The following is a 27,380-nucleotide window of genomic DNA, read 5'->3' as shown; positions in this document are numbered from 1 at the left end:
AGACAGCACAGCAGAAAAAGGGGGAAGAGTGGGCAAATGCCCCTTTGAAAAATTATTCTCCCTTCCTCTTGGAGCACTACAGTCAGCGCTGATGGACTGCTGGTGAATAAGCAAGCTCACTTTTTACATTCCCCCCTCCAAGAGCTAGCTCATACAAGACAGACCGTGCCTCTTTCAAGCCCATCCCTCCAGCCAATCTTTTCCCTTGTGCAGGGATTTTCAACCTTTTTCATCTCAAGGCACACTGACAAGGTGCTAAAATTGTCAAGGCACGCCACTGATTTTTCTGACCATTGACAAGGCACACCGTGATGCTGGTAGGGGGCTCAAATCCCCCAATTGCCCTACTAATAAATAACCCTCCCAAACTCCCACACCTGTGGACCATCCGCATACAACGGCACAGTAGTTGACAATTGCTACCCTAGTGCCACCATGGGTGAAAACATTGTGCTTGAATCCTGACTAGCATCGTCAATCCTGGTGCCCTGTTTCACTGATCCATGTTGTCCACACTGGAGCATTTCTGTTCGACTGCCTCCCTTCCCATCAAAAGAGCTCTCTCCTTCCCTCCATAAATTGCATGCAAGTGGGAGGAATGGAACTGCCCTTTTGCCTTGAACTACCTCCAGGGCTCTCTTGTATGCCCAGGCCTCCAAGTTATCTTTGTTGCCATGGAGACCACCTTGAGTGCACAGTTTGGTTGTTACAAGCAGAATCTTTGTTAAAGACTCCAAGGCCTTGGCTCTCCTGATGGCTGCAGATGGATTAAATGAAAAAAAAGAGATTGCATCTCTTTTTTTTTTTTTTCATTCCAGCCACTGGGATGTGAACCTCTGGAAAGAAATTGAAGCTATGTTGAAGCTATGTTCTGGGATTAGTTCAGTGCAATACTCCTTTAAGCAGGGATGTGCGGTGGGTGGGGAGGCAGGTGAGGCAGAGCCTCCCCACCGAAGTCCGCCGCCATGTGAGGCGCGCAAGCACTCACAACCCACAAGCAGAGCGTGTGGGTTGTGAGTGCTTGCATGCCTCATATGGCAGCGGTGCTGTGTGGGTTGTGAGTGCTTGCACATCTCATACAGTGGCGGTGTGCTTTTCGAAGGACTCCAGTGGGGAGGCCCTGCCTCACCTGCCTCCCACCCACTACACATCCCTGCCATTAAGTGTATGTTTATGCCAGCTGTGATTTTGGTTTTGGTTTTTTTCTTGCAATGTGGCTCAGGGGTCATCTGTTAAGTGGTTTCTCCTGTTCACATTCCTTCTGGGTGACGGTTGTTGGTTTGGTTTCTTTGGGGTTTGGTTTGTTCAGTGCCTCATCAGAGAGAGAGAGAGAGAGGGAGAGAGAGAAATGACCCTGCAGAGTTTCCCCTAATGACTGTAGTGACACCATAAGAACCATTGTAGGGCAGAAATGTGCTCTTGAGAAAGCGTTCCAGTTGCCACATGAAGCAGTGGGCTAGAGAGGGCCTACTTGGGAGAAAATCTGCTCACAAACCTAGCCTTCTTCATGTCCCTTTCACCATTTTAAAGGCACTGTTTGTGGGGTGAGGAGAGTTCTGTGGCATCTGGTCTGTGATGGCTTGTTCACACATGAAGATCATCAGATGATCCTGCAGACAAGTCATGAAACTGCATGTGTGAATCAAGCAGAAGAAAATCTGAAAGGGGGTCATTTGATAAGAGCTGGTGCAGAAGCAACCTGCCTTTAGTCCTAACTCTGCACCCCCCACACACACAACAAAGCCCAAAGAGAAATATATACAGATTAAACTGAGTTAGTACCCAGATACTCTGGTCTGTCCCTTTTATTATACATTTACTGTATTTATAATTGTATTTTTATGTATGAAATTATGTGAGTTGCCTTAAGGGCCCAATTTTTGTTCTGAGAGGTGGGTTAAAAATCCAAAAATAAACAAATAAAATCCCCTCTCAGTTTCCTGTGTTTCTGGACAGGGGAACAGTGGATCTGCAGTGATAAAAACAGGTGCAAGGGCTTTCAAACCTGGAAGCTCAGTTCATGTGTGTCTACAGTCTCCAGCCAGAATTCTACCAGGACGCTAAAAGCTACATCCCTATGGCCAATCCCAAAGAGAAGAATGTAAAGCAGGGGGCAGGGACCCTATATGTAAAAATGTTTTAATCAGTATTACTTTAAATTGTTTAAAAATATATATTTCAGAGACAATGCAAGGGCTCAGATACATTTTCCTTGTACTATTGCTTTTTTTTAGGTGCTCACTATCACAAAGAAAAGAAACTCTGCACATGCTCAAAGAAACTCTGCTAGAATGCCAGATTTTTTGATTACAAAAGTTGGCAGCCCTACTACCACTCCCTTCAATCAAGCTCACAATTCAAATATAAATGAGACAGGAAACTGTGATTCCTCATCTTGAATTTTATGGTTAGGATAGGCTATGAATCTATGGTGTGTTAATGTTCAGCATGAGTGTTAAACAGAAGGGCCTGAGGTTTTAGCAGATCATTGGGGTTCTTCAGTAAGCCCACAAGGGGCCTTTACGACATAACCTTTTTATTCCACTTTTCTTCCAAGAAATTTAGGGCAGCATGCATGTTTCTCTGTTCTCCTCCTGTTATTCTCAAGACAATCCTCTAAGGCGGGCTAGACTAGGCTGAGAAATAGTGACTGGCCCAAGGTCACCCAATGTGTCTTATGGTTGAGCAGACATTACCCAATCTTAGTTAAACTCTCTTTGGGCCCAGTCCTATTCAATTTTCCAGTGCCTGTGCAGCTGTGCCAATGGGGCATGCACTTCATCCAGTGGTGGGGAGGCAGTCACAGAGGCCTCCTCAAGGTACGGGAACATTTGTTCCCTGACTTTGGGGCTGCATTGATGGATGCTGGAAAGTTGGATAGGATTGGACCCTTAGCCAGTAGAGCTTACCACGTATCATGCATTGTTATATGTACTCGTATACAGATAATGGAATTTGCTGCTATGTCTGCTTAAAGATCTGTGGCCACTCCTTTGCTTTTATTTCCCTCTCTCTCTCTCTCTCTCTCTCTCTCTCTCTCTCTCTCTCTCTCTGTGAAAATAATGCTCATCAAACTGAAATGAAAAATACGTTTTTCAAAAATAATAAATCCCTGCTTATCTGCTGGATGATGAATCTGGCCCATCAAATAATTTCAGTATAATCTCTTGGTATAAATGTATTGCTGTGTACTATTCTCCACTTTCATTGCAGTGTATATTAGTGCAATGCTACTGCTCCTTGTAACATTAGTAATAAGAATATGGACGTGGCACTGTTATTTGGAAAGGATATGCAGCTATGTCATGAATGCAACAGCTGTTCAGTGATGTTTCTTGCTCCATGGAGGTCTTACAGAAGGAGCCAGTGTAGCGACAGTAGAATTCAGGGGATCCAGGCAAATCCCCATTCATAAAGTTCACCAGTTTGCACTGTATAACCACATACTCTCCCCCTTTTATCCTCACAACAAAACTTTTGGGGCAGAGATGACTGTCTGTAGCGCCCCCCCTTCCCTTGATGCCCTAAGCACGTGCTTATTTTGCTAAGTGTTTAATCCGGGGCGGGGGCGAGCACAACTCAGGGCTCCCTGATCCTGGGACTACCCCATGGCGTATTTCCTGCGATGACAGCGCCCTGTGCTGTTGCCTGGCAGAACCCCAGCAGCAGCAGCCTCGTCCATCATTTTATCTCCATTGCAGAGAGCAGGTGAAGCATCACCTGCTTAAAAACCCTGCCTGCCCTCAAAGGTACGGGGGAGCCCGCATTTGCAGCGCCAAGTGCGTTGCAACTCTGTGCATTCCACTGTGACTTGCACTGAGCTGCATTCCTGCAAATACACCTTGCACTGAGCTGCATTCTTGCAATGGGTTGCATTCTTGCAGCTGCACCTTGCAGCGAGCTGCATTCTTGCATTGCACTGAGCAGGAGCCAGACACAGGACAGCCCCCCTTTGCAACAGCTGATGGGTAATGAGAACAGCGCGCGCGCCAAGGACCCTGGGAGGCGAAGCTGGTGGGGGGGCCCGCGCGCGCTACGCGCAAAGCCTTGTGGGTAGAAGAGGGAGGGGAGGGGAGGAAACGGTGCTCTTCTCTGAGTTGGGGAGGGAGGTTTCCGGTTCCGGCCGGGCCTGTGCGAGTTGCAGCCTGGAAGTGGCCCCCCCTCCCCCTCCCCATCCCAGAGGGACCAGGAACGCCCCTGTGTAGGCTGGGGGCAAGGCCTGGCCCGGGGGGCTCCCCCCTCCACCCATCTCGCTGCACAGGGACCAGCCCCTGCCTGGGGCGCGAGGAGGCTGGGGCAGCGCCACACACCGGTGAGTGTCACCCTGGAGAGCCGCCCTGCCCCACAGGCCGCCCCCAGCCCTCCCCACAGCCCTCCCCGCCTTTGGCCAGCCTGAGGCCCACCAGCCCCCCTCTCCTCGCCCCCCCTCCTCCTGTCGCCCCACCCCAGTGACTCTGCAAACCAGGCCCCCTTTCCTGGGCCCCCACAGCACCTCCCCACTGCAGGACCCCCCCTTCCCTGTTCCCTGCCCTAACACGGACCCCCCTCGCCTCCCCCCCCAGTTCTAACTGCACATCTTCCCCAAAACCTGTGCCTTCTATAGGTGAAACCCCTATAGAGTGAAACCCATAGGTGAAGCTTGGCTGCCTTTATCTCGGTCCTTAGGGTCTGGCTTGCCTTGAACCATTAGTCTGTGCATAGCCCTGCATTGCTGGTATCTCATGGGCTGATCACTGCTCTCCCTTCCTTCCTTCCCCCTGCACCATCCGTTCACCTTTACAGCCCACTCACAAACCCAGATCAACTCTATCACCCAACCCCCCCCAGTCTACTGCAGACCCATTTAATCTAGTAACCCCCCTTGCAAATCAGAATGTATGATTTATCCCACTCCCTGTTCTCTTGGTCTTTGCACATGCTATTTATATTACTTGTTTCTGTCCCTACCTCTTCAAATGCTTGAGGCAACATACATCAAGAGCCACCCTGTATCCTGCTGAAAGGCACCTCCCCTCCCAATCAGATCCTCAGGCTGTATCTTAGCAGCAGTATCTTGCCAGTGCAGAAAAATGTCCTTCATGTTGTGTGAGTTATGCTTCTAGTCCATTATCATCTGTTTTTAGTCCTCTCTGTCACCCACCAGTGACAAGAAAAGGTGTCTTGTATCCCTCCCAATTTAACAGGCACCATATATGTAACTGTCTAGTATTCCTCTTCATCAGTGTGAGGCAGGGGTGTCCAAACTTTTTGACAGGAGGGCCACATCATCTCTCTGACACTGTGTGGGGGAGGGGGGGAGGAAAAAAAGAATTAATTTACATTTCAAATTTGAACAAATTTACATAAATGAATATATTAGAGGTGGAACTTATAGGAATGAGTGAAGGTCTTGCAATAACTCAAGGCCTATGAAAGGCCTTGCACAAAGCAAGTCCAGCCTTTCCTTTGCTGCTGCTTCACAGACCTGAAACAGCAAGCGGTGGAGGGAGCCCTTGTCCCACAGCTCATGCAAGAGGTTGAACAGTTGGTCGTCACGCTGAGAGCGGTTGCGTTGGACCAGCAAGAGTCAGGGCTGGAAGGTTCATTGCAAGAGTCAGGGCCAGAAGGCTCATTGGAGACTGGGGGCTCCCTGAGAGCCAGATTGGGAGTCGCCTAGGGCCGCAAGTGGCCCCAGGTTTGGGCACCCCTGGTGTGAGGGAAGGCCATATTTCTCCAGAATGCCATCTCTTTTCTCTTTCTGTCACTCCGCACCCCAGCTCTGTTGCAGTCTGGTGTCATCACCCTAAGCCAGAGGTGTCCAAAGTTTTTGGCTGGAGGGCCACATCATCTCTCTGTCACTGTGTCGGGGGGGGGGGGCAGGGAAAAAAAGAATTAATTTACATTTAAAATTTGAATAAATTTGCATTAGTTTACACAAATGAATATATTAAAGATGAACTTATATGAATGAATGAAGGTCTTGCAATAGCTCAAGGCCTATAAAAGCTCTTGCACAAAGCAAGGCTGGCCTTTCCTTTGCTGCCTCTGCTGCGTCATAGACATGAAACAGCAAGCAGTGGAGGGAGCCCTTATCCCACAGCTCGTGCAAGAGGTCAGACAGTCGCTCTCATGCTGAGAGCAGTTGCGTTGGGCCAGTGCAGGCTCCAACAAATCTCTGGAGGGCCAGAGGCTCATTGGAGAGTGGGGGCTCCCTGACTGTCGCATTGAGAAGCCTCAAGGACTGCATGTGGCCCCAGGGCCAGGGTTTGAGCACCCCTTCCCTAAGCCAATGGTTTTCCCATTCTTTTGGTATATGAGAAATTACTCTGTTTCAACCAGACTATGCAGAATGCCCTCTCTGTTGTCATACCACTCCCATTTTATGTCCAGTGCTGGGTATACTCTGAAGAGCATAATCAGGCCCCCTATTATATCATTATTGGCTCATAGCAGATCTCCAGAGTGTCAGGCAGAGATAATTCCCGGCTCTGCTACCTAAGATTCTTCTACAAATATTGCATTAAAGTTACCTACATTTCGCATCTTGATCCTTGCATGGATCACCTTGTTTGTGATCCATACAAATAAACATGTTCATGCAGTTTTTTTAAATGACTTACAGCCCAATCCTATACATGCCTACTCAAAAGTAAGTCCCATTCGAGTCAATGGGGCTTACTCCCAGGAAAGTGTGGATAGGATTGGGCTTTTAATCTGTTCTGTTAGTTATGGATTGGAAAGAGGGGTGGAAGCTACAAAATGCATTGTGTGTTTGTCCAACAGCAATTGTGTTCTGTTTTCTCTCTGGCTACTGAAGACTCCATTGATCATTGCAGACATGCCATGTTGCTATGTCAGCTTTATTCATGATATGCATATTTTTCCTAGGAAGTGCATTTTTCACTGAGGAATGCAACCAGTCAAATGACTTCCCACCCCATAAAATCTTTCAAGTAGTGTGGCCCCTGCATGTCTCAGTTGTGCATGTCTAAGCCATTTCTGCCCAACGTTGCATATACGCATCAGGGACTAAATGTGTACACCCGCAGGCCAGGCAGAAATGAGTTGAATTGACCCTTAGCGGAGGTTTATCTGACAATTCCTGACTTAGAAAAGCATATACTGCAAGAAATGGGGTATGTTTTAGTGTTTGGTGCTTCTTTATGTTAGTTTTGATAGAAATGCACCACCAGTGACAGTAGGAAGTATCTTTTCTCAGATGTCTGGAAAATGCCAGCCAATGAAGCAAGCTATTTTTATTTGTTTAGAAGAGTCGTATCTGTCTCCTGATCCAGTGATCTTCAAGATAGCTTATAAGAGGTTGCATTAATAGAAATGAAAAAGAAGAAAATCCTAAATCTCACATGTATGCATACACAACCCAGTAGTTCCTGGGCAACTGGCAGTTTGAACAGAGTATTATCTCTGGCTGCCAACTATGTAAGGGATAGACTTGGGGGCCGAACGCAGGAGTCCTGGCATTGTGTGTGTGTGTGCAGTAGTTTCCCATCTCCTCAAGACTAGGAGCCCTAGTTCTTAGTGCTTCCACCCTCAATGATACTCTTTGGTTCATTGCCCTGTTGCTATATCCCACCTCCACCATTGTATCTTAGTCTCATCCACTTACTGGAACTCGCTATTCTTTTGTTCTTCCTCTGGATCAACTTGATTTCACAATACTGATACCTTTATTGCTTCTTTACTCCTTTTTTTTCTACACCATTACCACTGCCTCCCATCTTGTGTAGGCTTTAATTCTTCCAGGGAGACAGTGTATGATTCAAAGTACAGTATCTGCATTATATATATGGCTACCATCACTTCTTGGTGTGGCATGCTTCACTCCCTCTGTGCTAGAATCCTGAAGGCCCAGTTCCCAAGCCTTTGTCTGTTGCATTATATCATTGCCACTTGCTGTTCTTTACCATTGGGAGATATCATGCCTGATAATTAAGGCAGTTGTCCATGACGGAGGTTAGGATGGAAGTGGGTCAAAATAATGCAGCTTCTTATCTGTGTCTTGCATGTGGATGTGGGAGGTAGAGAGGGCAGTGGTTTGGGAATCTTATCTGCGTATTTCCTGACTTTTAGAAAAACATTTTGAAAATAAAATGTTGGTGTGAAGAGCTGCGATCCCAAGTTCTCATTAGGGGTGGGTGTGTTTACAAGGCTAGTGTGAAAAAGGTGATCAATAGGGAAGGCAGACTAAGGAACTACCAAAAAAGTTTAATTTCTGATGATCTTCTGTCTTCATGAAGCCACAAAGCACAGTTGAAATACAGTATCTCACTGCATTGGCCAACCCCCCTTCCTCCATGTCCTGGCATTGATCCTGCAACTATGACTGCTTCAGGCTGTTTCTTTGTGGAAAGCCCTTTTGTGTTGGAGAAAGTGTGAAAGTTTATGCAGGTAAACATACTGTGCTACGTTACCACTTAGTGATCGGTTTGTGGTGTTCACCCATGAGGTACTCATGATGGTACCCAGATTGTATCTGTGTGGAACTTCTGGATCATTGCCAGACGCTGTACTGGAATTTATGCTGAAAGCTGCAAGGTTCCTGTTTGGTCAAGTGTGTGATGGCCAGGATTGGTCCAAGAAGATGTGTGTGCTTTGAATTTGAACTGACTTGTTGATATTTTCAATAAATGTTTAACCTGTCATGAATAACTGGCACTTGAGGTGGGGTATGAAGGTACTATGGTCTGATGGTGTGATGCAGCAGCCTTGCTGAAGCTCAGTAGGTCTGGGTCTGGCCACTGCCTGGAAGTGAGACCCAGGCAGGCAGGCAGGTTATAAATGAAAAAAGAAACAGGAAAAAAAATGCAATGGTAACATATTGCTTAAGATACTGTCCAATGTGTGCTTTTCCCTGAACCTTCTGTTGTAGTGCTTTGCCACTGCTATTGGACATGTGAAGCTGCCTTATCCCAAATTAATCTATGTCACAAGGTTGTTGTGAGAATAAAACGAGGAACCATGTACACTGCACTGAGCTCCTTAAAGGACAGACAGGATATAAATGTGAAAAATAAAATAAAATCAGACTGTTGGCCCATCTGGCAGTGGTTCGCCAAGGCATCTGGCAGGGGTCTTTATCAGCCCTACCCGGAGGTGCCACAGATTGAACCTGGGGTCTTCTGCATGCAAGCATTTGTTGTGCTACTGAGCTACAGCCCGTTTCCGAGAGGATTCTATAAAACTGGTTACCCAGTTTTATGTTTTATCTGGTGTGCTCCCTGGGGCATTTGGTGGGCCACTGTGAGATACAGGAAGCTGGACTAGATGGGCCTATGGCCTGATCCAGTGGGGCTGTTCTTATGTTCTTAACTACAATTCCCAGGAGGCCTTGCAGGTCTCTTGTTATCTGGTGTGCTCCCTGGGGCATTTGGTGGGCCACTGTGAGATACAGGAAGCTGGACTAGATGGGTATATGGCCTGATCCAGTGGGGCTGTTCTTATGTTCTTAACTACAATTCCCAGGAGGCCTTGCAGGTCTCTTGTTATCTGGTGTGCTCCCTGGGGCATTTGGTGGGCCACTGTGAGATACAGGAAGCTGGACTAGATGGGTATATGGCCTGATCCAGTGGGGCTGTTCTTATGTTCTTAACTACAATTCCCAGGAGGCCTTGCAGGTCTCTTTTTATCTGGTGTGCTCCCTGGGGCATTTGGTGGGCCGCTGTGAGATACAGGAAGCTGGACTAGATGGGCCTATGGCCTGATCCAGTGGGGCTGTTCTTATGTTCTTAACTACAATTCCCAGGAGGCCTTGCAGGTCTCTTGTTATCTGGTGTGCTCCTTGGGGCATTTGGTGGGCCGCTGTGAGATACAGGAAGCTGGACGAGATGGGCCTATGGCCTGATCCAGTGGGGCTGTTCTTCTTGCCCAGTTATTCTCCTTCTGGACAACTCTTTCCCTACCTATTACCTGGTGTAACTCAGTCCTTGCCCTTCATATTTGTCTTCTGTTATGATCTCTCCATGTGTATAGTAACTAATTGCCTTGCTGAATAGGACAAGGTTCACCTACTCCAGTGCTCTACCCCTGTCCCCCAGCAGTAGTCAGGCCAGAAGCTCCAAGGAAGTATCATGGGAGAGATCCACTACAGAGGAAGTGGGTAATTAGAGCAGGGGACTGCATTGGCTCAGGAGTGTCAAACTTGTTTAATACCTAAGTTAGCATCCATGGTGCCTGCTGAGGGCCAGAAGTGACATCATTAAGCAGGTGATGATCAGAAATAAGCACTTGGTTCTTACTTAAGAACTCATTAGCTGCAAATGACAGAAAAAGAAAAAGTGTAAATCTTCATTGTATTTTTAAGATATAAGAGAGCCTAATTATCATGTGGGGTGCCCTTTCAGCATCGCTGTTTCCGCTGAGCAGTGTTCCCTCTAATTTTTTCCCCTACTGTGTGGAATAGTTAACGACTGAAGCAATACGTAACCACTGCATCTTAAAATGGGCAATAGCCTGTCTGACTTAACTATAATAACCACTCCACCCATATTCTCCGATGCTCCCTTGACCAGCATTCACCCTCTAACATTGTCTCCCTCAGTCACCGTGCCCTGGCCCTAAGTTACTGACTTCCTTAGAAGCATCGCTTCTATCTGCGATCTGCATGCCTTGCCTTGCTGCAGCCGGCAAAGAGGTCATTTGGTGGCAACTTCTCTCTTGTTTCAGCTCCTGTGACATCTGCCTGCTGTGAGGAGTCACTTCACAGCTTAATTATCACAAGCCCAGTTGGGCCTTATGTTTGACAATCCTACACTGGCTTATGGATTCCCCAAGTCTGGCCTGACTGTGATTCTCTTTACAGATCAAAATAACTTCCTCTGTGTTCTTCATTTTCCCACCAGGATTCAAATGTTACCTTACTGTGAGATTATGCCTGAAATCAGCACCCAAAACTTCCAGCACATAACTCTTGTTTTTAATTAGTATTTTATGCTAACCCACAGAACTCTGGAAATCTTCATAAAACTCGTAACAGTGACTCATAAACTGACTATGAACTTGCTGGCATCACAATAACATGGAGTTTTCAGTATTGATCTTTAGCTCAATAATAGTATGATCTGGAAGCTACAACTTTGAGATATCTACTTTCCAGAAATAGCAATGGCTGATATCTGTACAAAAAAAAACCTGTAAGATTCTCGACCTCTCCATTACATGTGGGATGTTTTAAATATTGGGGGCTCTTAAAATGTGGGGCTGCCACTAGGGAAGAAGGCTGATGTGCTTGGTGTGAGAACATTCATGTTGCATTTTTTTTTTCTTCTTCTAGGCTGTGCCCCCTCCCGGGTGGAGATGGAAGCCAATGCAGCAAGCGACGAGGGTGTGCACTTTCAAAGCTACCCTTTCGACTTCTTGGAGTTCCTGAACCACCAGCGCTTTGAACCTATGGAGGCCTACAACCACGAGCATGCCAAAGCAGTTGCCGCCCTCCCCTGCCCACAGCCACAATACGAGTACGCCCAGCCACCCAACGCTGCTCCACCTGCCCACTTTGACCGTGTCCCTGGATCCGTCAGTGCTTCTAAACCCAAAGTCGAGGGCCCTTCCTCTTCTTCGTCCTCTTCCGCCTCCACTGCTAACATTCAAGTCAAGAAGGCTGAAGCTGGAACCCCCGCACCACAGCAGCAACAGCAGCCACCGTATAGCACTCCGACAGTCGTTCCGTCAGCAGGCCAGCCTCTCTTTGACAGCACAGCAGCTGCCGCTGCTGCCGCCGCTGCCTATAACACACCCCAGTGGGGTATTGTGGACCTTTCTGGCCACCAGCACCTCTTCAGCAGCCTGAAACGTGGGCAGGCACCACCGCCAGCTACCGCCACTGTAGCTGCCGACAGTCAGGCCGGCAAGGACGACAAGAACTATTTCCGACGCTTAAAATACTTCATTGATCGGCGCTTCCCGTGTGGGGTGTGTCAGAAGTCGTTCAAACAGTCATCTCACTTGGTGCAACACATGTTGGTGCACACGGGTGAGCGGCCATATGAGTGCACCACTTGCGGACGCACCTACAACCACATCTCCAGCCTCATCCGCCATCGCCGCTGTCACAAAGACACTGAGGATGCAGCGGCAGCTGCCAGTGTGGCAGCAGCGACGGCGGCGGCGGCAGCTGCTGCTGCTGCTGTAGCCCCCAACACAACAGCTACTCCTGGTGCTGAGGGAGCAGCCCAGCCGCCTGCCCAAAGCAGCAACCCTCAGGCGGTTCCAGCACCAGTTGGGGGAGCCGCTGCGTCAGCCCTTGGTCCCACCATTGGTGAGGGCCCTTTCACCTGCTCTCTCTGCTGGAAAGTGTTCAAAAAGCCCAGCCACTTGCACCAGCATCAGATCATCCACACTGGTGAGAAGCCATTCTCATGTTCCGTCTGCCAGAAGAGCTTCAACCGCCGTGAGAGCTTGAAGCGGCACATACGGACCCACTCAGACCTGTTGCGAGTGCAGTGTGGTGTGTGTGGCAAGGAATTCCGAGACACCTCCTACCTTCTGAAGCACCAGGCAACCCATGCTCCTCCTGGAACCATACCCCCACGCCCAGAGTATAAATGTGACATCTGTGGCAAGGGCTACGTGGCGCCTCAGAACCTCCTGCGCCACCGGCAGCTTCAACATGAGGGGGCCCAACTGCCCAAAGATGGCACCAATGCTAGTGCCCTGTCCTATCTGCCGCCAGGGACCTATCTCCTTCCACAAGACCCACAGGCTACCGGCTCTGAAGGAGATACTAAGCCAACCTCATATGGGCTTTTGGGTGCCCATCCGTTGCTGGTGGGGACAGCGGCAGGCAAGACCTTCTGTTGTGGGATCTGTGGCCGTGGCTTTGGGAGGCGGGAGACACTTAAGCGACATGAGCGGATCCACACAGGTGAGAAGCCCCACCAGTGTGCTGTGTGCGGGAAACGCTTCCGTGAATCCTTCCACCTCAGCAAGCACCATGTGGTACACACACGAGAGAGGCCCTACAAGTGTGAGATCTGTGGAAAGGTTTTTGGTTATCCGCAGAGCTTAACCCGGCACAAACAGATCCACCGGTTGCAGCTGCCATGTTCTTTGCCACCCATGGGGCCCTCACTGACACCTATGGGGCCTTCGCTGCCTCCACCTCCTGAGGGGTTGACTTATGGCTGTTCTGACTGTGGAGAGCGTTTTCCTGATCTCTTTCATGTCATGAGCCACAAGGAAGTCCATGTAGCTGAGAAGCCATATCCTTGTGATGTCTGCGGCAAGTGCTTTGGCTTCATTGAGAACCTCATGTGGCACAAACTGGTCCACCAGGCTGCTCCTGAGCGGCTCCTGCCACCAGATGAGACAGCAGCAGCAGTGGCACCTCTGGAGAATGGACTGGCTGGTGGGGACAACGTGACATCTTTTGAAGACCATCATCCCACTTTGCCAAGTGGAGAACGCTTCTCCTGCTCCATCTGTGGTCAGACCTTCAAGCATTTCCTGGGTCTTGTGACCCACAAGTATGTGCACCTGGTGCGTCGCACATTAGCCTGTTCAGTGTGTGGACAGAGTTTTGCGGGGGCCTATGACCTGCTGCTGCATCGCCGCACCCACTTGCAGAAGCGCCATTTCTCTTGTCCTGTCTGTGGCAAGCGCTTCTGGGAGGCTGCCCTTCTGATGCGCCACCAGCGCTGTCACACAGAGGAGCGGCCTTATCGCTGTGCCGTCTGTGGGCGTGGCTTCCTACGCTCATGGTACCTGCGTCAGCACAAAGTAGTCCACACTGGCGAGCGGGCCTATAAGTGCGCTCTCTGCAACAAGCGCTTTGCCCAGTCATCCAGCCTCGCTGAACATCAGCGTCTCCATGTGGTTGCCCGGCCTCAGCGTTGCCCCACCTGTGGTAAGACTTTCCGCTACCGCAGCAACCTTCTGGAACACCAGCGGGTGCATCTGGGCGAGAAGGTCTACCGTTGCGACCGCTGCTCCAAGAGCTTCTTCTATCTGTCATCCATCCTGCGTCACCAGCGCTCCCATGATGCCAAGCGCGAGTTGCGATGTGGGGCCTGCCTCAAGCTCTTCAAAGACCCGAAGTATTTCAGCAAACACCTTCAGGCCCACCAAGGTGGACGGCCTTTTAAGTGCAGCACCTGCGGAGAAGCTTTCTCCAACACCTATGGCCTCAAGAAACACCGCCATATCCACAAGATGGAGCGCTTTGCTGCTATGGGGGCCCACAAGGAACAGCCGTAGTGTTGAGGTAGCAACAAAAGGTGGTTGCCCTTATCCTGATACCTTTGGGTGGGACATGGGGGTAGTTCTAGGCTATTGTGAACCATCAGGGCAGGGTTTCCATATAGTAGGTAAGGTGCACGTGTCAGCAGTGAGAAGCCACACTTGGGGATGGAAGGGGGGAAGTCAACTCTATAGTCATAAGTACATGGGAGGGCAAGCTATGTAGAACTAGAGGTGGAATGCAGGAGGACCTGTGTGGGAAGAGGTAGCCTGCAAGGTGTGCTGGTGAACCTTCGTTCTCCAGAAGAAATAGGCATTGTCCTGCCCACCCTGGATTCCCTAGCATGAATGAGAGGGAGGAAGGGGGAGATGGAAGATGGCTACTTAGAGGTTACCTTTTCCTACCAATAATGATTGCTGTGTTGGAGGTGGCAGTTACCAACCATTTCCCACTGAGTGGGAATCTAGATTTGGGGTGGCAATAGGGGAATGGGAGTGTTTCTGTTCCCAACCTACATACTGACAGGAGGTGAAGCCAACCTAGGGTCTCATTTGCAAGAAAAGGAGAGGCACTTCCCTTTAATCAAAATGGCATGTTAGAGCCACTAAATGCATTCAGGGGGGAGGGAGGAACACCAGATGGTACAGTCCTCCCAGACTGCTCACCAAGCGTTCCTGTGAACCCAGCTGCTAGTGTGGGCCTTGCTTTCTTTCTGAGGGGGATTATTAATCTGTGTGCTTTCTTCATGTTTATAAAGACTGTAGACTGGCTGTCCTCATTTAAGACCATGGCAACTAGAGGGGCCTGGCGACTGACAGAAGAAAGTTTTATGCATGACTGAATAGATACTTGGAAGAGGTTACTTGAACCTTGGTCTATAGTGTGGCAGACTATGGCCTAGATGATAGTGCACCATAGAGTCTCTACTGTCTTCCCTCCAGAATTGTACTAGTTCACAATGTGATGGAGGATTCACATTTCAGTGCTCCCTTGCATTTGAAAAAAAACAGGCCTACAAAATTGAGAGTCAGAAAAGTTTTTCCCGAACTTTATGGTGGTTTGATATGAATTTGGGGTGCAGATTCCAAAAATGGCATCCGTTTTGCCCTATCTAGTTTTGGAGGGATAGTGTAGCCTCATTAGTGAATGGTTCAAGCAGCTTTCTCATGAGGAAGCCATGGTGTAGGCTTCCTCATGAGGAAGCTACTTGAACCATTCACTGAAGAGGCTATGCCGTGTCTCCAAAACTAGACGTGATAGGGCAAAACAAATGCCATTTTTGGCACCCCAAATTCATATCAAACCACCATAAAGTTCGGGAAAAACTTTTCTCTCCATTTTGTAGGCCTGTTTTGTTTTTTTTAATGCAAGGGAGCACTGAATTATGTGAATCATAATATATGATTCCCAGTTATACCCAGGAATTGGTGTAACGTTTAAGGAAGCAAAATGTGTGTGGGCCTGTGAAATCTCTCCATATAGAAAACAAACAAGTTCAGAAGAAAGTTTCTAGCTGAATCTTCTCTCTGACTTGCTGGCTTTCCACATGCAGTATTGGATATGGAAAAGCATCCAGGCATGTCCTTTCCCCAAATGCATCTTGAAATGGTATGTCCTCAGGAGCACTGTATCATGTGTTCTATTCTTTTTTTGAATTGGCCTTCAGAGCATAGACAAGAAGTGCTAAAACAGAGTTGGCTGTCCCCATTTAAAAAGTGGCATGGGCCTAAGATTAATGGTGCCTCTTTCTCTGTGCCCCAGAGTGCTGGGATTCTTGCACAAGCCAATGCACCATTGCATTCTCGTGTAGATGAGATCCTCAGCATGGATACCTAATATCTTCCCTTGAGCTAGAGCTTTACTCCAAGCGGATCTGAAACTGTGTAGGGTATACAGGCACAAGTCAGTGCCATCTGTGAGTGTACTCACCCCAAGGTTGGAAACAGAAAGAGGAAAGCAAGCTGAACTAGTGGCTTCATATCCCAGGCCATGGCTATATGTTGTTTTGCTGTCCATACTATCTACAGTTCACTTGTATGTCCCTCACTCTGCACCTGCTAGTTTTTCCACAAGCCCATCCTTTCTTGATAATGTGTTTTGAATCCCCTCCCCCCCCAATCAGGTGTAGACTCCCTAAGCTGAGGCTGGAACATCCCATGGTAATGTCTTCATTCTCAAGCCTCTTGTGGGGCTGTTCTACCCCTCTCTTCCCAAAGCAGGAATGTTGATAAGATATGGACCAAAGTTTCTTTAAACTCCTCAGCCTTCCCATGTGCCTCCTCAATTTTCTTCATTCTTTTCCACCTTCAGTAAAATTGCAAAGGATACAGGACAGATCATTCTATGGCTCTGAGCAGACAGGCAGACAGGAGATGCATGTTAACTGCAGAATTTTAAAAGCCCCCCCTTTTGTGGATGCTACCATTCAGCAATTCTTTCCTCTCCCCACATTTGATACATAGACTGTGATGGTTGAGACAGTGATGCTTTTTCATATTGGTGAGATCGGTGCATGCCAATATTTTTGTCAGGTGGCAATACCAAATGGCTTCCTTGCTGTTTGTGGTCCACCATCCTCATTTCCACATGATTCCTACCTTGGTGAGTGGCAGTCCAAGGATATGAGAGGCGTATTATTGCTTCTTTGTGGTTGTCCGGTGCCTGGAAGAAGTGAAGGTGAATACTTTGCCAAATTTTAAGGATTGCATGGCAGGTAGAGGATAGAAACAGACTTTGCATTCTGTAGAGAAAAGCATCCTGTTAGTTATCCAGTGTGCCATTTAAACAGGCTAGGTACATAACCAAGGGCCCAGTTTTATCTAACTTTCCAGCTGTGACACAGCTGTGCCAATGGGGCGTGTGGTACATCTTGTCACTGAGCCTTCCTCAAGGTAAGGGTATGTTTGTTCCCTTACAGCAGGGCTGCATTGGCACTGGAAAGTTGGAAAGGATGGGGCCCTTAGAGTATGAAGGATGGAAAGGAGTTAAGGAGAGGAATGAAGAATGTTATTACTTCAGGGCTTTAGGGAGAAAAAAAAAAGTCTTACAACACAAATGTTGACTTCAATATAATTTATTTGTTAAGTCATTTCATGGACAACTCTTTGTCTATGTTCAGTTGGGTCCAGTTGGATCAATATCCTGCCTCCAACTGCAGCTGATACCAGATGTTCCTTTTCTTGCTTTACCTAAAGGTTAAAGGTCTGAACTTGTAGCTGAAATCTAGTGGATTCTTCCTAGTGTGGTGGCTGTATTCTGCCTGCCTTGTCTGGATATTGTTTTTCCATATAAAGGTTTCTCTCCATGGCTTTATAGTTTGCCAATAGATCTGAGGTAATATTAGTCATTCCCCCCTCCTTCTGAATCCAGGGCACACCTTATTTATACTGTACCAGCTTAGTAAAGACAGTTGCTTCTACATTTAATTGAGCATTGCTCAATTAAATGATACCCCATTAAAGTGAGTGGTAAACCCCCTCCCCCAATTGCTAGTTCTTCTCACGTTCAAGGCTATTGTTTATCTACCACCCATCTTTTTACACTGGATAAAATGAGTTCAAAACAACTTATCCAGTCATTGATGATGTGTCTGTCAAGTTGCTTAATTGTAGTTTCCCAATGGACAATGGCACATGGAGTGGAGAAAAAAGTATCCTGCTTTCTTGGATGGCCTAAGAGTAAATATTGAGTTCAAGAACTATTATGAAGACTGCCTTTGGTCCAAACAGTTGAGATTTTAAAAATCATTTTCTCAGAATTATTTACAGGCTTAGAACATACAAGACAAATGTTGTGGTTGATAGTGACTGAGATTTCTGCTTCAACCACAAAGCTGATTTTATTCTATTCAGTTAGACTTTGGGGCTGTTTTCTGCAGATATGAAAACTGATCTACCTAAGTTTTGATGGTTTTTAAAGTTTCTGACCTCACTTAATATAAATGAGTTAACCTTAACTCTCTTTTATCACCCTTTTGTATTCAGAATGAAGGTTATTGGTAAGGGGTGGCAAGGAAAAGAGACTTCCACCACCCCATCTGTCAGGGTATATTTCAAGATGATGAGAGAAAGTTGAGAGAACAAAATGGCTACCAGTTCTTCCCAGCCAAGTATGTTGTGGCAGAGGGCAGGCACAGTGTCTGTGCAAGTGTTTGCTCACTTTATACTTGATGGATCAGAGCTGCTTGAAAACTTGCACCTGTTCTTCAGTCTAGAAGTTGTTTTGTTTTTGCAGGTATACATTTCCATCACCTCCTGTGGTTGGGTCTTTGCTATCTGGTGTGATGTGAAATGACTTCATTCTTAAGACGCATCACTGTCATGTGGAAGAGAAGTTAGCTGGCACCCACAGTTTCTCTGGCAAGTCGAGGGATCTAATGGCTGTTAGAGCAAGGGACTTGGGAGGCAATGTTCTTTGGGTTGATTTCTCTGGGAGAGGTGTGTAGGGATTAGCAGGGCAAAAAGACGAAAGATGTGGGTTTAATATTTGGATGGGAAATGTAGTGCTTTTGAAGACACAATCAGTTTGGAGAATGCAATCATGAGGGCAGGCACAGCATCTGTGCCTTCTTTTCTGCTGTATTTCTACCCCGTCGGTTATTGGCCCGAAATTGTGCATTCATAGGGTGCCAGGTGTCCAACAGATCCTCATCAACCGTAATGCCTTGTCTGCTGCGTACTGGGATTGTGAAGCAGGGGGGTGGGAAGGAACTTTTTTCCTTGCATTGAACCTGACTTTTCAAGACATTTGCAAACTACATCTTCTGAAAATGTCTTCAGCCATCCTCCTCCTGTGGAGAACTTGAATTCTGTGATTCTGACTGCAGCAGGATGTTTTCTCATACTTCCCCAGCATCCACACTGGCCAGACTGGGGGATGGATATTTCTGAGGCAGGACTCAAACATTCCCAGGCTGGTGATGCTTTCAGACGCTGGATGAAGAGTCATGCTGCCAATAGGACCCAACCCAGTGCTATCATGTTAGGAGATGACTTTTTATATTAATATGGATATATACATACATTTATATCTAAATACTTCTTTTCTAACTACCCTTTCTCCCATTGGCCACAGAGAGCAAGAAGTGCAAGTCTTTTCGTGCCAAGATTCAAGTCCCTTATGATAACAAGTGTACTAAAACATGTATAGGGCCCTCTCATTGTCCAGGCAGCTGATAGGTCTGGACCAGTAACCCCTCCCTTCCTCCCTTGTTGTGCCCCTTGGGAATTGTACAGTGTGTGTTTTTCTCAGTTGGGGTGGGGGATGGGAGTGTGTTCGTGTTTTAAACCAAGCAATTGTTAAATGCGTCTGATTTACAATGTACAGACTAAACAAACATTAAAAAAGAAAGGGAAAAATGTATGTGCCTTGTATTGAAAGAAGGACTGATTTGCTTAATTGAAGCATAAGGGGTTCCAGGGCACAGGTGAGTGCCCCTTGAAGACAAGATGTTTGGCCCATTGGACAAGGCTTCCTGAAACAGAACGGTGGGACCATGAAGGTGTACAATTAGAGCTAGCAACTGCGTCCAATGACAGAAAGGTTTACAATAGTACCCAAAGTATTGAAGCAAAAAAAAAGCCAAAACATCCCTGCAGGAGGTAGTATAGGGTTACACAAGGCAGTTGCTTAGATACAAGCTGGGCTGTATGAAGGCACACCCAAAAAGAGGTCAGAGTGGGTGATGCAACAGCCTTTTTGATGGGTGTTCTCCCTCTATTGAGAGTGGATCAATGTGGATTCAGGCAGTTGAACAGACTGTACCACTTTAGGGAGTCTGAGGGATACCAATTGGATTGCTCAGGCATGCAAGAAAAATCACCTTGTAAAATAACTAGCACATCAGGAATTATTCTGGTCAAGTCCCTTGTGTTTTGTTTGCAGAGAGTTTTTGTTCAGAGTCTGAAACAATGCAGCCCATTCTACCACCTCCATTCTCCTGTATGTGTAAGCAAGGCCTGGGTAGAAGCCTTTTATTGTCTTTCAGTAGTTCTGCTTTCTCTCAGCTAATCAGGACACAAAGGGTGCAGTCTTGTATATAGCGAGTAATCTTAACCTGTGATGCTTCCCTCGCCAGTTCAGTTCGGTTCAGGCACTACTCTGACTTTGGGGCACAAAACCATTGGCAACCAGGTACAACCCCAATGTCTTTTTAAAAGTTGAAGTCAAGCCTGTCTGATGCAGTCTGATACAAACTAGAGAATCAACAAGCCCACCTTCTTCCTCTGGGCAGAAGACTTGGAGCCAGAGGAGGCCAAGTCTCAGGTAACTTTGCAGAAGATGTTGTAGGTTTTGAAACAGAAACACAATTTTTGAATTCTAGTTCACACACTTTCAAATTTAGCTTTTGAAATTGGGATATGTTTTTAAAACAAAATGAATCTTAATTTTAGGGTAATGAGAGAAGTCACCATTCACCAAATGCAATACATTTATACTTTCTTTTGGCTCTGCCTGCCCTGAGGTCTTCAGTCCCCAGTTAGACAGTATCCATGTGTTGTGCAAGTTAAAAAAAAACAACTTGAAATAAAATTCAATAGGAAAAAAATATGAATGAAAAAGAGGAGACTCAATATAAGTAATGCCTTGCTTTTAGCATTCAAATATACTAGAATAAAACACTTTGAGAAACCTATATAAGAAATTGAGATATAGAGCGGGCAAAAGAGTGTTAGTATGCCTTTAAAAATTGAAGTCAAGCCTATGAACAGGCAGTTAAGTCAGTAGCCAGCTGACAGATGAGAGGATACAAACTCTTTACAACCCCTGAAGATGCTTTCCACAGTTGAAAGTGAAACATTGGGACTAGATCCTACAATGTGTTTTAATCCATGGCTTAAAGACTTGAGCAACTTGTTAAATTATGCTTTGAAATAAAATGGTTAGCAAGTTTTAAGTTAAGTTAATCTGCTTAAGAAAGCTACCCCCCCCCCCTTTTCAGCTCATTCCCAGCCAAAAAGAAGGTTGTGTAGTTGGGTGCCATCCTGTGTAGCAGAATCCTGTGTTGGGCTGTGACTGAACTCAGAGCCCCTCATATATCTAGAAGAACCTGAGAAAGCATGATCAGCACCCGGAAGGTTCTGTGATAGAGCTCCCTAATACTTCTCTTGAATCTTATGCATTGGACTCTATCGACTACCATAGAGACTCTTCTGATACTCCAGTTTGAACAAGCTGCATTTTTTAAAAAGATGGATGAATGTTAGTCTGTTATTGCACGTAGAACGTAAGACCTGATGAGAACTCCAGCTTCCCTGAAACTTTTAAAAAGTAGTCTGAAGCTAGGCTTTCACAGTAGTTACCTAGTTATTGTGAGCCTGGTATAATTAACCCCAAGCAGTTGATAAAGTGTGGAAAACGACCCTGTGACTCCACAGAACTGACAGTGTGTAGTCTTAACAAAAAAATTAAATGCATCAGTTTCCTAAGGTTAGTTTAAAAAGTAACAAGCGACTGTTTTCTGCTACAACTGTGGAAGAAACACAAGCAGTGGGATCAAAATGGATGGAAGGTAGAATTGGGCTGCATTTTTAGGAGATATGGGCTATGCAGCAAGTCACACCAAGTTTCCCCTCAGGATTATATGAACATTCACCAGTGCGTGGGTCAAAAAACCTTTTTTCTTATTTCTTTGTGTTTGCAAAGCAGATGATGAACAGTGGTAACTTTTCAAAGAGATTTATTTCCAGCTTTGGGTTATTTGCTGACATTATTTACAATACTTTGGAAGAACATTTACCAAAAGTCTCTTCCCCCCCCCCCAACTTGTTCCATTGCTGGCATCACATCAACAAATCTTTTTTTCTCTTTAATTAGTTGTATCAGTTTATGCATTTTCAAAAGTCACTTAAGAATCTGCTGTCTTGAGTAGATGGGCGCACTTAAACTTGAGGGTGGTGGCTGCAGCAAACAGGGCCAAGCACGCTCTGCTGGGAAAAAAAATTGTATCAGCACCCCAAACCCACCCAGATTTTACCATATATGGAAAATGTGGAGGTACTTGCCTATTTTGCATATTCTAATTTCTGCTAATTTTAGGAAGGGGCAGGTACAAGGCACTGACTACTATAAATTTTGCTCAGCTTCCCCTCTGCCTCTTGTCTCACTTCAGGGATTTCACTAGGCATTAGCCATGTACTTTCAGGACACAGGCCCAATTCTATCCAACTTTCGAGCCCCAAGATAAGGGAATAAATGTTCCCATACCTTGAGGAGGTCTCTGTGACTACTGCCCCACCACAGGGTGCAGTGCATGCCCCATTAGCACAGCTGCACTGATACTAGAAAATTGGATAGAATTTGGCCCTTAATTGAGTCAATTCATTCATACTGCCCAAAAGGAAAAAAATTGGGAGGTGGGAGCAAGATCCTAGTCCTCAAAGCTATATGGCTCAATTCATGCTCAGTGCCAAACTGGGGAAAAAACAAGATTCAAGTTCTCAAGGCTATGTTTTGATGAACTGTGAATAAGTCTCAGGCTTACATGCACCCTCCCACTGCACCATATTCTAGTTCCTTTACTTGTCAAACAGAAAAAAAAAGAACTATAGACTGTAGTTTCCAGTTCTGGTCTGCAGTCAAACTATGGCTTGCTGAAAACCAAAAAGTACAGGAAGGAACTGGAGCATACAGTAAGAAGGAATTGCACAAGCTTGATGCACATTCATGCTATGCCCAACCACGGTTTTGTATTATAGCCAAGCCAAGCCATAAGGCCTAGAAACCTGCATATTTTAACAAAGCACTTGTATAGCGCTGTCAGCTGTTCAAAGCACTTCACATGTATTATCTTGAAGTCCTTACAACCCTGCAACATAAATAATATTCTCATATTAGGGGACAGCATGCCTAAGGCCACCTAGTGAGTTCATGACAGAGGCAAGCTCAAACCAGGACAGTCCTGGCCTGCAGCTTTGTCTTTTAGCCACTGTACTACACTGGCTGTTATATGAAAAATGAGGTTCTCTGAAATGGACACCCAATACTGCAATAGTGGAGTAGTACCCGCAGTTCTGCCCACAGCAATTGCGTCCTGTCTCCTGGGTAAGGCTTTTGCCTAAGAAGTCACTGTGGCTTGTCTCTCCATTCTTTTGCCGCCACGCCCCATGCTGTCCTGCCCATGAAGCCGACGGTGCTTGGCAAAGTTGGAAGAATTATTGAAGCGCCGGCAACACACAGTGCACTCAAAGGGCTTCTCCCCAGTGTGCAGTCTCCGGTGAGTGGCCAGAGCTGAGCTCTGTGTGAACCGCTTACCGCAGACACCACAGCCAAAAGGCCTTTCACCTGTGTGCACCCGCAGGTGCTCCTTCAGATCTGTGGCACGACGGAACTGCTTGGGGCATGCAAAGCACAGGAAGGGTTTGGAATCGAAGGCGGCTGGAGAATGCTGATCGTAGGGCTCAGGGTCTTGGAAAGACAAGCAAGATGTAGGGCTTCCCTCTACTTCCCAGTGCTGAGTGGAGCTTTCCGATTGGTCTGGTAGTGAGTGGTGACTGAGGGACACAGAAATATTGTATGGCAAGGAGGGCTGCTCCAGGCTATCTAGTTCCCAGGGAGATGTGCCAGCCGGCCTGCCTAATGCAGAGCATTCATCAAATCCATCCTTTTTCATTGTTATCCCCACACTGAGCCCTTTGCAGGCCATGTCATCTCCCCTATTGGGATAGGCCCAGGCAGATAGTTTAGCTGCGGGAATGTTCATCTTTTCTTCAGTGCACACTTGAAAATTCACCTGCTTCTCTTTCTGGGTGTCACCATCTTTGCTCAGCTCTCTGAAATGGCCAGTGCCTGTTTGCTTCAAACCACTGATGGGGTCTCCACGACTGCCATTTTGCCTCAGCATCAAGGGATGGGTGGGCCGATTCCAAGGAAGGATATCAACATGGCTTCCCCCTCTGCCATTCTGTTTTAAATCAGCCGTGGTTCTCTCCCCTCCACTATGCTTCAGCCCTTTGAGATAGCTCCCGACTCCACCATCTTGACTTAACTTGTGAATATGGCCCCTGTTGCCACCAGTGTACAAGAGGTCCTTTCTACAGCAGTCACTGCCTGTCTGCAAGCTACCATTGTGGTTGTCATGAGGTTGCTTCTGTTCTCTCCGAGCCTGGCTTCTCCCTACTCTGTTTAGTTTCAGGCCTTTAGTGTGATTTTCACCAACAGACTCCAGCTGCCGGACGTTGTGGCTATTCTGAGTCACCTCTTGGTCATAGCTATAATCGCTATCCTCCCCCAGTCCACCAGCATATCCTTTGCCACCACCTGCCTGCCTCACACCTCCAATGCTGCTGCTTCCTTGATTATTTTGCCTCATTTCAAGATAATAGCCATTAGCACCATCTTGTCTTAGTTTCATTCTCTTAAAATTGGCCACACGGTCACCAGCTTGCCTTAGGCTGCCACTGTGGTTGCCATTTTGGCTTAGCGCATTAACACATGGAGCGTTTTGTCTCCCTTTGACGTCATGGCCCCTATTGCTTTCACCTTCCTTTAGTTCCTCAGTGATTTGGTGGCCATCTGGCCTTGGTATGAGGTTATGGCTTGTATTACTGCTGCCGACTTGTCCTTCTACCAGGTCGCTCTGTTCCTTTGCAAAAAGGATGGCACAGTCATTCCCATCATTCCCCTTGTCCCCATCGCCACAAGGTTGGCCGTGGATGCGTTGGTGTTTACGAAAGTTGGAGCTGTTGTTAAAAGACTTAAAGCAGACATCACACTGGAAGGGTCTCTCACCAGTGTGAATACGCATGTGACCAGACAGCACGGAGCTCTGAGTAAAGCGCTTGCCACAGATGCCGCATCCATAGGGCCTTTCACCTGTATGTACCCGCTCATGGTCTCGCCGATCTGAGGCCCTCTTGAAGCGTTTGGGACAGAAGGAGCAGCTGTATGGCCTCTCAGCAGGGACGGACAGGCCCTCTCGGTTGCCAGGCAACCAGTTCTGGGGTTCCAAGAAGAAACTCTTGCATCCCTGACATTGTGGAATCTGACCCTGGGATCCAGCCAGGTCTGGCAGCTCCTCCTGGCACAGGGGACAGACAGGGGTTGCTATTGCTTCAGTCTCTTCCTTAACTGTAACCAGTTGAATCTCCATCAGTGAGCTCACACCAGCCCAGTGCCAGCTTCACCAGATCTGTCCCTGGAAAAAGCAGAAAAGGAGATTGAGCAGTAGGTGCCTTGCACTACAGATGCAAATCAAGTGGAATCAACCCCAGTAGGCCAGGCTTAAAATGATTCCTTACCATTCAGACAGGAGAGACATTGTTCCCTACACCCAGGAATCCCATGCATGCCCCACCCCCTAGGATAACTTAGGGTCCAATCCTACCAACTTTCCAGCACTGATGCAGCCGTGCCAGCGGGAGCATTCTGCAGTGGGGAGGCAGTCACAGAGGCCTCCTCAAGGTTAGGGAACATGTTCCCTTACATCAGTGCTGGAAAGTTGGATAAGATTGGGCCCTTCATCTGCAATCTGATGCACACTCATACTGGGAGTAAACCCCACTGAACACAGTGGCACCTTTCAATAGACATGCATAGCATTGAGCTTTCAACTCCCAGTTTGTCTGCTTCAGTCCAAAACTCTCTTTGGAGGACTCAGGACAACTCAGTCCCACCACCTCAGCTCTCTTAACTTCTCCATCAGATCCCTAGAACCAACAGCAACTAGCCCACTTTTCCCCCCCGCGCCAGATCATAAGAAAAGCCCAGCTGGATCAGGCCAAAAGCCCATCTAGTCCAGCTTCCTGTATCTCACAGTGGCCCACCAGAAGCCTCAGGTAGCATGCAAGACAACAAGAGATACGCATCCTGGTGCCCTCCCTTGTATGTGGCATTCTGAGGCAGCCTATTTCTAAAATCAGGAGGTTGCACATACCCATCATGGCTTGTAAACTGTGATGGACTTTTCCTCCAGAAATTGGTCCAGTCCTCTTTTAAATCCATCCAGGCCAGATGCCATCATAGTCTGTGGCAAGGAGTTCCACAGACTAACTACAGGCTGGGTTCCAGTACCAAACTAACCCACTGAACTTTGCTTGGCTTCCAAAGACCCCCCCCCCCCAGCTTTCGCCTGCTAGACTCTCCCTTTCCAGCCAAGCAGAACAGCTGCATGAAACCTCCCAGTAAAGCGGCAGCGTGCCACTGAACAGAAGACGCTGAGGGTCAACGACAGAGCAGAGGCCATCATTCTCAGGCCACCTAGGTGCATCCACCGGGTGACTAGTTGCAGGATTAGATGGGGCTTTGCTTTGGTCCACCAAGGCAATTCTTAGGCTCTTAAAGAACCCCAAGACCTGCTTGGCCAGACTGTCCGTGAAGAGAACTCAGGCATCCTGCTCCACCAGCATCCTGGCTTCTCCTCCCGCACCCTCTCCTTCTAGAGGACCCAGAATCAGGAACCTCAGTCCTTCCAACCCAACCCCCCCCCCCGCCGCAACTCACCCACTCCCAGAGAATCTGGGCATCCCTGCTGGGTGCTCTCCGCTGCCTCTCTTCCCCTTCCTTCCAGCGATCCCAGCCCCCCCAGCCGCCATGCCAGCAGCTGCAACTGTCCCAGCCCTGCCCCTTCTTCCCCTGCTCGCCTAATCTCTCCCCCCCCCCCTCCCTGGAGCCCTGCTTCTTACTGGGATCCGAGAACAATGGCCCGGAGCTGGGGAAGCTCTGCAACAGGAGAGCTGCAGATGAGGCTGGACCAGAACGTGGGGAGCCCCTCTTGCTACGCTCCTACAGCCAGCTCACCCCACATCCTCCCCATTGATTTGGTCTCTTTGTCCCCCCTATTTGCATGCCAAGTCCCTGCTCATCGCTGCAATCTCAAGCAGCCCTCCTCCAGCCCCTTCCCCAGCAAGGATCGCTCACCTGCCCCAGTTGCATCCAACATGGGACGATCTGACGTCCTCTCTCCGTCCCCTTCCAACTTTCAGCCGCCTTCAGTGGGAAGGAACAGTTGGGAAAACTCCCTTCCCCCACCCCAACCTTCTGCCCATCCTCTTCCCTAAAGCCTGCCTCCCCTTTAAATGCAATGAAAAAAGGGGGAGGGGGAATTAAAGGCAATGGAGAGGTGGTGACGTTTTCTGTCTGTAGTCAAGAAGCCAGGAAAAACTACCCTCCCCCCTCTTTTTATTTAAAGGAACAGGGACAACTGGAGAAGGGAGTCTCCATCAGGGGATCCTAGATCTCTAGAATTCAGTTGTGTTCAAATATGCTTGTA

At 47.6% G+C, this 27,380-nt stretch overlaps 2 protein-coding genes across 2 annotated transcripts; one reads left to right on the top strand and one right to left on the bottom strand.

Moving 5' to 3' along the window:
* The first annotated feature begins 4,230 nt into the window (after positions 1-4,230).
* ZNF865 (zinc finger protein 865) lies at positions 4,231-15,304 on the top strand. The gene is made up of 2 exons (XM_066631235.1): positions 4,231-4,312; positions 11,270-15,304. The coding sequence occupies exon 2, from the start codon at positions 11,293-11,295 to the stop codon at positions 14,188-14,190; it is 2,898 nt and encodes a 965-aa protein (XP_066487332.1). The 5' UTR covers positions 4,231-4,312; positions 11,270-11,292; the 3' UTR covers positions 14,191-15,304.
* A 6,631-nt stretch (positions 15,305-21,935) lies between these two features.
* Positions 21,936-27,140, bottom strand: ZNF784 (zinc finger protein 784). The gene is made up of 2 exons (XM_066628775.1): positions 27,029-27,140; positions 21,936-25,307 (listed from the first exon to the last, which is right to left on the bottom strand). Exon 2 carries the CDS (start codon positions 25,260-25,262, stop codon positions 23,229-23,231), a length of 2,034 nt encoding a protein of 677 aa, XP_066484872.1. The 5' UTR covers positions 25,263-25,307; positions 27,029-27,140; the 3' UTR covers positions 21,936-23,228.
* Between the last annotated feature and the right edge of the window lie 240 nt (positions 27,141-27,380).

Source organism: Tiliqua scincoides, chromosome 5, assembly GCF_035046505.1.
Source record: "Tiliqua scincoides isolate rTilSci1 chromosome 5, rTilSci1.hap2, whole genome shotgun sequence".
NCBI lineage: Eukaryota > Metazoa > Chordata > Lepidosauria > Squamata > Scincidae > Tiliqua > Tiliqua scincoides.
Note: the sequence above shows the minus strand (reverse complement) of the source record. Positions and strands in the feature narration are given on the sequence as shown.